General features: G+C 29.5%; 1 protein-coding gene and 1 further gene across 1 annotated transcript; both read left to right on the top strand.

Annotated features, from left to right (window-relative positions):
- Nucleotides 1-214: 214 nt before the first annotated feature.
- On the top strand, nucleotides 215-1,990 carry LOC102595544 (basic 7S globulin-like).
- A 2,152-nt stretch (nucleotides 1,991-4,142) lies between these two features.
- Nucleotides 4,143-6,228, top strand: LOC102587060 (probable aquaporin NIP7-1). Its single transcript, XM_006349175.2, has 5 exons — nucleotides 4,143-4,442; nucleotides 4,897-5,121; nucleotides 5,444-5,641; nucleotides 5,729-5,790; nucleotides 5,915-6,228. The coding sequence occupies exons 1-5, from the start codon at nucleotides 4,266-4,268 to the stop codon at nucleotides 6,114-6,116; spliced, it is 864 nt and encodes a 287-aa protein (XP_006349237.1). The 5' UTR covers nucleotides 4,143-4,265; the 3' UTR covers nucleotides 6,117-6,228.
- The last annotated feature ends 5,496 nt before the right edge of the window (nucleotides 6,229-11,724 follow it).

Here is an 11,724-nt window from a genome sequence, read left to right as displayed (position 1 = left end):
TTAAAAAAAATACGGAGTCATTATAGTGTTTCACACCCAAGGTCAAACGGAATAAACAAAAAAATTCAAACAAAATTGAGTCATATTTTCCTTATATTTATACTCCCTCAATTGTGATTTTATATCTTTTTTTAATATGAAAGTTGCCTTTCTCAGTTTAAAAATAATTTAACTTTAAATTTCATGTTATAAATTGGCAACTCAATATCATTCTTATTATACATCATTTTCTCTCTCTCTTATCATGTTGACATTCAAATTTTCTTCATCTTCCAACATCTGCACTTTCATCCTCTTATTTCTTCTACTCAATATTATTTCTCTATGTTCATCTATCGTACTACCTACTACCCTAATCCTTCCGGTCACCAAAGACTCATCAACCCTACAATACATTACAGTAATAGGGCAAAGAACTCCTTTAATACCCGTCAAGTTCACAGTCCACCTCGGCGGAGCAAGCTTATTGGTGGACTGTGAAAGTGGTTACAATAGCTCAACTTACAAACCAGTTCTTTGTAAGTCCAAACAATGTTCTTTTGCCAAGGCTGAGTCTAATGCTTGTGGAAACTTCTGCCTATCTAAACCGCGTCCCGGATGCAACAACAATACTTGCCATACTCTTGATGGAAATCCCATTATTGATACTTATACAGGTGCAGAACTTGCTGAGGATGTGTTGGCTATTGGTTCAAAGCCAGTCGTCCTTGTCTCTCAGCCAAAGTTTATTTTCACTTGCATTGAGTCTTTTATAATGACACATCTCGCCAAAGGAGTAACAGGTATTGAACTGTGTGACCGTCTCATCAATCTAAAGAGAAGATACTTTTTAATTATTCATTATATTAGTACTCTTAATGTCTTAATTTATGTGGCACGGTTGAAATTTCGAGATTCAAACTTCTAAACTTTGACTGTGAATTCAGATATAGAAGTTCTAAGTTTTTTAAAATAAAATTTATAGATTTGATCAAACTACGTAAAAGGTACTATAAATTCCCATAACGAACCACTTAAGATATCTAGAAGACATATATAAATAAATTTTGATCAAAGAAAATTTTAGTTGACTCTCAAAATTTCAATTGTGCCACATGAATTGAAACGGACAGTTTGAGTTTGTAACCTATTGCCTACTTTGATCCTCATCTAAAAAAGTCTAACCTTTTGAATGAGAGCACTTTTTTATTATATTATGTCTCAATCACAGGAATTGCAGGTTTTGGACACAATAGTACAATATCCATTCCTAATCAACTTGCTTCATTAGACTCAAAATTCACCAATAAGTTTGGTATTTGCTTAAGCTCATCTACAAGATCTAGTGGAGTTATTTTCATTGGTTCTACTCCATATTATGTTTACAATCCTATGATTGATATCTCCAAGAATCTTGTCTACACCCCACTAGTCAAAAATACCTTTACCACTTCAAAGTTTTCAGAGTACCATGTCAAAGTTTCATCCATTCGAATCGCGGGAAAAAATGTTCCATTAAATAAAACATTGTTATCTATTAAGCAAGGACTTGGTGGAACAAGAATCAGCACAACGACAGCTTTCACAATCTTACACACTACCATTTACGATGCTGTTAAAACTGCTTTCATCAACGCGCTTCCTAAGAATGTGACAATTGTAGAGCCTCCTACGAAACAATTTGGACTTTGCTTTAGTTCAAAAAACATTAGAAACACAAATGTTGGACCAGATGTTCCTGTGATCGATATTGTTTTTCACAAGAAGAGTGCATTTTGGAGGATTTATGGAACAAATTCAGTGGTACAAGTTAATAAGGATGTTATGTGTTTAGCATTTGTGGGACAAGATCAAACAAGAGCACCATCAATTGAGATAGGAGGATATCAATTGGAAGAGAACCTCTTGTTATTTGACCTGATAGAAAAGAAGATAGGTTTTAGCTCTTCACTCAAACTTCAACAAACATCATGTTCTAAGTACGAGAAAACATCTTGAACTTTTATTTTCATTTTGAAGTTCTCATTTTATTTTTCTTTCTATGCTCGTTGGAATCAATAACACTTGAATCCTATTCACACCCATCTCAATTACTCTCAATTGGATTTATTTATTTACTAGTCCTAGAAACGTGCGTTGCACGTTATAAAATTTATATATCAAACTCATGTTGATAATACGCATAGTACTTTTATCTTATTGTGTCCGCAAAATTCATCTCTCGAGTTGGTATAGTCCAATCAACAATTGGACAATATAATAAGAATCTCCATCCACCATTACATGTTCTTTATATGTATTAATTTATTAGAAAATTACAAACTAAAAATAAATTATGAAAAGAAAATGTATAGAAGGAAAGTTAAAGAAAAAATATTCCTTCTATCAAATCAATTAACCTGAAAAGTAATAAAAGTTACATGTTATCATATCAGACAAACTGAAAAAAAAAAGAGTTAAACAAATCAATATATTAATAAATAGTTGATTAATAAATTAAAAAAATACATAAATATTATAAGATAATGAAACGAAAAAGAGAAACTTACCAACAAAGTAACCCACATATACATTACACATACACGACACATCAAATGTTGTTCCAAAGAAGGAAAAGAAAGATTACAATTTCAATCCATTCTAATTTATTCAGAGAATCTTATAATATATTTTAAATTTAATATTATAAATCTATTAATAAACCTGTATTAAAAATAGTTTAGCAGAAAAATGAACATACCTGGTACATTTACATTGTTCCTCTATTATATTTTTCAGTGATGATCATATTCTTGACGATAAGCACATTTATATAAGATAATTTATCGTCTATTTAATTTGATAATTTAACAAAAACCAAAAAATTTGAAACGTCCATAGAAAGTGAAAAGGCATAATAGTTTACTTCAAAAATAAAATTTAACAAAAACAAAAAAATTTGAAACGTCCATAGGAAGTGAAAAGGCATAATTGTTTACTTCAATATTTTTTTATCATTTAATAAGAACTCCATTAAATTTGATACCCTATTCATATTCACTATGCAATATCTATAATTCATCGGAAAGCAAATAGTATAATTTTGCAACGTATGATTGAAAAAGCCTTTCAAGTAACTGATCATTAGTACAACCATAATTTGACATTTTAATAGAAATTCATTAACTCAATATCCTCAACCATTGAAATATTTTCCTAAGCACAAATTTAAAGTGACCATGATAGTCTGGAATAAAAAAGATTCTTAATTAATTCATCCAGAAAAATATGTAGAAATTTTACTTTAAAATAAAGGATAATTTTGTTGTTCAACTTTTAAAGGGTAGTTTGGATTAACAATTAAAGCTCATTGAGAAATGGAAAATGGTAAATGGGTAACATTTAATCATGTATCAAGTGTAGTTTAATCATAATTATTGCTTTAATTTTAAAAGTTGGTAAAAGACATTTTTGAATTAAAAATAATTTTAAAAGTTGGTAAAAGGCATTTTTGAATTAAAAATATTAATGAAGGGCATTTTCGTAATCCAACTTTGAATCTAAAACCTTCCCACTTTTAATATAATATGAAATATGATGATTGTCTAGAGAAAGTGTCATTATTAATTTCTTGGATAATATCAAAAATATTATAACAGGTTTGACTTCGTAATACTAACTTCTCTCTTCTAATTTGTAATATATATAATACAATCTCCTCCCTTGTTTTGGCATTTTAAATGTATCGATCATAGCTTGGGCAAATGACATGAGGTGTGGTTAGGTTGGCATTTTATAAGATAGGAGAAGGGAAAAATATGAGCGGGGGGACAAGAATGGTGACGAACAATATAATCTTGATCTATATAATTTGTTTGATTTGATACTTAGTTAATTCTTTTATATTAATATATTGTTCTCTCCTGTGATAGATAATCGAGTAGGGAAATTTTAAGAGTTTGAACGTGTAATCTCATGATAATAACAAGTCAAACGCTTATTTAAATGAAATAATGGACACGCTAAAATGCATGAACAACCTTTTCCATACTTTGGGAGTGACACAAGAAATGTATGTTGATTTTCAGTTGAACTTACACCTTCTTATACTTAAAAGATTATAAAACTATACAAAGAAACTTACAATATATAACAAATGAATTAACGATAAATTATCTATTTTGCATCATCTTTACCTTTTGGTTTTGTGCATTATTTGATTACTTTATAAACGATTCATTATGCAACTTATGAATTAAACTTCCTTTTCATGTCCACAACACACAAAGGGAGAGATTATTAGTTAAATGATCATGAAATTGCCTTCTTATGAAAATGGTTTATCCGTCGAATTTCAAGTTGATGCATCAACAAGTGAACAATCTACGTATGATCAAGAGACCACATCAAGCAATGTAGAGATGTTGGAGAGGAGAAACGTTTGCAACTCAATACTAGGAATTGATCCAATCTTCCTTCGTATGGTTAGCATGATCGTTAATTTCTCGTCACTTCTTGATTTAGCGATGTATTCATGCAGATCAGTGGCGTGCGATATCAGAAATTTTACTAAGAGTGTTTAACATTTATATGTATATAAAGTAACTTTCTTTTTAACTATATACATACATATAGTACAATTCTCTATATTCACAATATAAATTTGGACTAAGGATGTTGATCTGACCACCCTTCTCTGATGTGGCTACGCCATTGATGCAGATCTAACCTATAACACTGGGTGCACGCCAATGATGTAGCCACATAAAGTGAATGGTGATCAATTGAACATCCTTCCATACATGTATATTAAACATTGAACATGCTCAGAGAAATTCCTAGCTTCGACAATACACGCTTATTTCACTATCTCATACTTGAAAATAGCAAATATAATTAACCAAATGAAAAACTCAACTATTTTGGATGTTGTTGCAGGTTTTGGCAGAAGCATTAGGGACTTTTTTGCTAATGTTTTGTATATGTGGGATGATGGCAAGCATGGAAATAATGGGAGTGCAAGTGGGGCTTATGGAATATGCAACCACAGCAGCACTAACAGTAGTAGTTGTAGTCTTCTCTATAGGCCCCATCTCTGGGGCTCATATTAATCCTGCTGTCACTTTAGCATTTGCAGCTGTTGGACATTTTCCATGGTCCAAGGTTTGTAACTCTTAAATTTTCAAATTCTTATAATGGTCATTTTCATTGTCTTCCTATGGTCTCAAATTCGAGCCCGGGAATGAACAAAATCAATAGTAGGAAATGTTTTCCTTATATGGATTTTACGCGATGATGAATTAATTGAGCGATAGGATGAATTTTGAATACCAGATAATCATATATTAAAAGATCCTATATCTGACATCGTGGTAAATGAAGGAAAAGAATAGTCAAAAAGTTAAATTATTATAGTAAAATCAAGGTATCTTAATTTTGAATTTAGGTTCTTATTTTCTAAAATTATTAGAATTGTTTTGTTTAGGTTCCACTTTATGTAGTCGCACAAGTGGGAGGTTCAATAGTGGCTACATATACAGGAAAAATGGTGTATGGATTAAAAGCAGAATTTGTGACAACAAAACCTCTACATAGTTGCACTTCAGCATTTTTTGTGGAGCTTTTGGCAACCTTCATTGTTCTCTTCCTAAGTGCATCATTGACAAATTATGATCCTCAATCTGTAAGATAACACTTAATTAACAATATTTTTTCGATTTTTCGTAACTTATATTACGTATTAATTAAACATTTTATCTTTAATTTATAGACAGGACCATTATCTGGATTTCTTGTTGGTGTGGCCATTGGATTGGCTGTCCTAATTTCAGGGTAATTTACCATTGCATGTCATATACGATTGTATGACTTTGGTACAACATACGTTATACCTAAAACTCGTACATATAATTAAGATAGTACGATTTATTTATTTTTGTTCGATTGTGAAATGCAGCCCTGTTTCAGGAGGATCAATGAACCCAGCACGATCATTAGGACCAGCAATTGTTGCATGGAAGTTTAATAACTTATGGATATATGTTATAGCCCCAATTATAGGAGCTGTTGCAGGAGTTGTGTTTTATCGATTTTTACGCATTCAAGGCTGGTCTTGCAAACCTAATTCTACTCCAACAACAACTCATCAACAGATATAGTCCCATCTAACTAATAATTTTAGTTTAGTATAAGCTTAACTTATATTTTTAATGGTATTAATTTGTGGAAGTTTTCTACTCAATAAATGTAGGTTCGATTCTTGCAATTTTTCTTTTCCTTATGTTGGTAGAAATTAAGTTACTAAAATATATGTATATATATACATTCTATTTAGAGCATTGATGTGGTATACATTATATGTTCTTGAATAACATGATACGTTGGTGACCTCAAGAATTTACCAATATTGGAAAATTGAGATTTATAATAGCTTGAGTGTTGGATAAAGTATGTGCAAATTAGTCACTTTATTTTCACTCTTTGTATCAAATTTTTCACTATATATATTATTTATAAATATATCGTTTGAGCCAAGAACAATGAATTTAGCTTAATTCGTGTTCTTAATCCGCTATGCTAGCGCACTATCGCAAATATATATACTAAATATATATATATATCTACTAATTGACCTATATATATTCTAGTAGAATATAGGTTAAGAGAGAACTTATGTGGTCACTATTCTGTTTTAATTTATTTTTTAATAAAATTCCAAAAAATTTATGCATTTTCTGAAAAATGAAATTACAGAATAGAGATTCATCGACACAATCAACTCCAACTTATGGAGATGTCGATTATGAAAATTATGAGCCAATTTCTCCTAATATTAATATGGAGAAATTCGAGAAAATGGTTCAAAATATGTGGATTTAAAATTTGAAGACTTATAAAATTGAATTTTCTTTTTCTAATTTACGTTTATGAAATTAAAGAAAAGCTGTAGTAGTTTTGTAAACTTTGAATTAAACTATGCAATTTATCTATTAGGAGTAATAGAAATATTTGTATATCTTATTTGAATAAAATAATTTTAAAAAATAATGTTAGCAATTTATTTCCAAAATCCAAGCCGTACAATAATTTTAAATCAGTTTCATTTTCAAAATCCAAACAATACAGTGCTTTAAAAATAATATTAACAAATATTACTTAAATATATATAGACATATTCAAAGAAATTTATTTGTGTATTTTTTATATCTTGTATATATGGTTAGTATATTTGTGTATATCTTATGGGAAATGAAGATTCCAACGGCTGATTTTTAAAAGTTTGGAGTAGGGAGTTAATCTCGCACCTAGACCCAAGTCCTTCTTAGGTAATTGTATAGGTGACTGTTGTGCCGTAATTTTCCTAACCTTTAGAAAAATCACTTTTTGAAATGTTCTAAGTATAAAACAATTTGAGAAAAATACTTAGAAAGAGTCGCCACTTAATTTTTTTAAAGAAATTAAGAAAACTTATAATTTTCAATGATTTAAACAGAAAAAATCATTTGAAATATACCAAAGAGGGTTCGGGGTTCAATTTACACTTCGAGAAGGGTTTAAGCATTCGAAGTGTCCGCTAACATGCGGTTGACCTGCGACTTGACTAAAATATATTTGACTATTTTTAGAAAATAAATAAAAAAAATAATTTAACATAAAAAAAATAATAACTTATAACATATTTGATTAAGAAAATAATTAAATAAATAACGCATTTTATTTCATCTTTATTTTTTAGAGGAAGGGATCCAAAATGATACATTTGACTCGAAATACAAGTGATTGGAATATTAATAAAACTAGACTAATTAGAATTTATTTAATTCATTTTTTAAAAAAACCAATTTGATAAATTAAAACATGAAAACCATTTCTTATTAATTGATTAACCTTTTTGAGAAAATGACTTAAGTAAGTATTTTTATTATTATTATTAATCAATTGAAAAGGTTTTGACTAACATTTTTTAAAGTTTATTTGAAATAAAAATAAAAATAAATATATATACTTTAACTTAGAACAATTTTGAAATGAGTGAGAAAAGTGATTTAAATGTAGAAGACCCTTAAAGAACATATCTTTAAAAAAAATTAGGAAAATGATTTAACATAAAATATATAATATTTTACGATATTCGATTAACTTTGATAAAAATAGTTAAATAAAGAATAAATTTTTTAAATTTTTTAGAAAATAGGATCTTAATTGAAACAACTTGATCAATTAGGATTTTAACAAAATTAGATTAATTAAAATTTATTTACGTCATTTTTTTAGAAATAATAATTCGAACCAACTTGGTAGACAAACCAAGAAATTATTTTAATCTAATTAAAAATAAGTGAAAGTTTTGACAAAAAAGTATTTGAATAAGCATAAGAGTTGATAAAAATGAATTATTTTTAAGGAAACTAACATAAAGAATATGGTTTATCTTTTGGGGAATTAAATTAAGTCGCAATTTAAAATAAATAAATAAATAAATAATCACACAATTACATAAGTTAGGTAAAGGAGAAATTGAATTTGGGCCTCCTTTTTGGGCCAAATTCGCTGCAATTTCTGGGGATTTTACTCAATCCCCTTTTTGGTATACATCAGTTGTATATCGGTGTATATTGATCGTTTCTTAGCCCTTTTCATGTAGTTTTTGCTTTCGGACACCTGTACACCTGCTCTCGACGGCCTGGCCGACTCAAATGACAAGGAAAAGAGCCTTTATGGCTCGACTCGGAAATGCAAAGAAGAGAAGTCCACCATGGATTCGGTAGGGATATTTCACATGAAAAGAACACATGGATAAAAGTTAGCATCTACTCACAAGGATAAGACAAGCAAAATAACCACACGAGATTCGATTGATCTGAACTCGACCTTAAAAGGGGCAGCGAACTAGGGTCGAGACGAGCTGGAACGAAAGGGCTTCCATCACCACACGAGGTTCCGACGAGCCTTGCTAGAAGTGAGTAGAAAAAAAAATGTATTGCTTATCTTTTACAGCTAGTAACTCTTCCTGTATATATATTTTTTGCCTGAGTACATATGTTTCTCAAACTCTATTCTCTCCTCGTTTTTCCCCAATTTCCTCTCCTTTCATCCCTTGAACACGGGGAACTATTTATAGGAAAAGTTGGGGGATTTATGAGGTAAAATCCGCTAGAAAATTCAAACATATTTGAATTTCTTCTGCTCTTTCGAAGCAACAGTGAGGGTTGTTGTGCAGGGCTGCGATTTCCATGAAAAGGGGGGGAAAGAAGACGTGAGGGTGATGGATTAGGTTGCTAGGGTTATGGGTTCGCAGACGGGTGACGAGATTTCGGATTTGCTGGATTTTTCACAGAGGGATGGGCGCTCTGTTTCTTAGCGTTTAAAGAAGAACAAGACAGGTACAGGGGTAACGTATGTACTGTTGCACCTATTGCTGTTTGTATATTGTGTATGTATTGTATGAAATGGGTTTCTTTGGTATTTGTTGATGTATTGGGCAGGTTGGGCTGCTAGAGTTTGTATGTTATATGTATGGGCTGAAAAATTGAATTGGAAATGAGCCAAAATTGGCCTATTGAATTGGGTTGAGGATTTGACCAATTTGATTGAAATCGTAGCCAATTAAAATTAAGAACTTAGTCGAATTGAATTTAATTAGCAAGTTCGACCAAACCTTAAATAAGATGAATTAATACTAATTGATTTAACGAGCTTCTTAATCTTAACGAAATAAGATAATCAACTTAATTAGCAAAAACTAATTATTTCAAAAATAAATAAATATTATAAACTATTATATAACTAAGCTAATTAACCAAATATAAAAAATATAAAATCTTTTTGAGATGGTTTTCGAATAGTCATAAAATACACTAATTATATACATAATTACGTAAAACATATATATTATTTAAAAAATTATAAAAAAGGACAAACTATCTAAAGTAACTTGCGAACTATATTATATATATATATATATTATATTTATTATTATTTTATTTGTTTATTTTATTTTGAAATTTTGTAAAACTAATTATCTTAAAATCGTTTGAAAATTGAAAAAGCTCGATGATTAATTTATATATTGGAGGGCCAAAATTGGGTGTCAACTGTGACAAATTTGTTTTTAATAAAATAGTCGCATGATATTGTATAAATAATTATGTAATGCATTGATATTGTATAGTATATAATTGTGTACCTATGAGGTATAACTATATATATATATATACTATCTTTACAATAATTATGCATTGTAGCAGTTCATCTTCCCTCAATAGGCCAAATTATTTTTTCAATCCCAACCAATTCAAATCTAATCTAGATAGTCTCAAATATAAGATATGAATTCATCTCGATATTTCGAGTCTTTTAATATATTATTCATTTAAAACGATTTATGTTTGTGATAGGTCAAATTTTAAAATTTGAGCTAAAGTATTGAATAGGCAGAATTATTTGCTTGACTAATACAATAAAACAAAATAGCAGTATTGTAAATGTTATTAATGAGCTTAAAATATAAGTGAAATTCAAAAAAAAAAAAAACTTCAAAAGTAGGTGCAATGAAAGAGAATTTCAGTTTTTTTTTCTTCAAATAGAAGGGGTTGAAAATAGAAATAACAGAAAAGGGTCAAAATACTCTTAAACTATAAGAAAATATCTAAAATTATCTTTCATTCATCTTTTGGTCTAAAAATACTTTTATACTATCTTTTTGGTCTAAAAATACCCATTCATTCACCATTTTGACACACTTATATCCTTGAAGGTATTTTAAAACTTTTTTTCGATAGTTCAAAGATATTTTTGCCATTTTCTGTAGAAATAAAACTTCTTGAGCAAATCGTCCTTCCGTAAGAAAAAGTGGTCGAATCTTTATCTTATGTCATCAATGATAATTGAATTATATTGGGTAAAAAAATATAACTCAATATTTATATTTTTTTAATTATTTTATAATTTAAGGCCCTACCTATACATATACGTGAATTTAATTACTCTTTCTATTTCATCCTTTTAATTTGGGCCTATGATTCACAACTTGAATGTATCACACATCATCTTTTAGAAAAAAAATGAAGACAAATAGGGAAAGGGGAAGACTTTTTCTTCCATGGAATTTGTGGTTAATTGTTATTTTTTTCCGTTCAGTGTTCGGTATCCACCTTGAAGCCAGACTAAATTTAAATTTACGCCAGAAAGTCACACATTGGGGATAAAACGCTCTCTAGCAAAGGCGATTCCATACTTAGGAGGACTTGAATACGAAAACTTTGATTAAGAATGAAGGGGTACTTATTACTTCACCACTATCCTAGTTAGTTTGTATAATTAATTCTTATGAACGACTGAGGAAGAATATTTTTAGTGGCTGACGTTAGGATGAAAGACCAAATAATGCAAAAAAGAGCTCCAAAAATTAAAGACAAAAAGACATTGTCATTCTTCATATAGTTGCATGAAAACTACACAAAAGAGTAGCGTGTAACATTGATTCATAAATTTAAATATTAGCAATTGCATGAAGTGTTAAACCCAATTTTTATTAGCCCGACTAAAATTAGCTTATTTTTAAAATTATTTTTTCAAGAGTATTACTAGTGACTAGTAATAGTGAGAAGTACATTAGTTTGTGTTTGGCCGAAAAATTATAAAAATACTTTTGAGCAACAATTAGTGTTTAACCAAACTTTTTAAAAGTGTTTCTAAATGAATTTTTCTCAAAGTTCTTCTCAAAAAAGTGTTTTTTTGGAGGGGGGATGGGGGGAGGGGGGGGGA

The sequence above is a fragment of the Solanum tuberosum genome, unplaced genomic scaffold (assembly GCF_000226075.1).
Source record: "Solanum tuberosum cultivar DM 1-3 516 R44 unplaced genomic scaffold, SolTub_3.0 scf00104, whole genome shotgun sequence".
In the NCBI taxonomy this organism is placed as follows: Eukaryota; Viridiplantae; Streptophyta; class Magnoliopsida; order Solanales; family Solanaceae; genus Solanum; species Solanum tuberosum.
This window is presented reverse-complemented; position numbering and strand designations above follow the sequence as displayed.

Bases quoted from the DNA above. Each gene is read 5' to 3' on its own strand.
- LOC102587060 (XM_006349175.2), top strand. From the start codon at position 4,266: ATGATCATGAAATTGCCTTCTTATGAAAATGGTTTATCCGTCGAATTT. The intron at 4,443-4,896 runs GTTAGCATGATC...ATGTTGTTGCAG, and splicing joins ATCCAATCTTCCTTCGTATG to GTTTTGGCAGAAGCATTAGG. The intron at 5,122-5,443 runs GTTTGTAACTCT...TGTTTTGTTTAG, and splicing joins GACATTTTCCATGGTCCAAG to GTTCCACTTTATGTAGTCGC.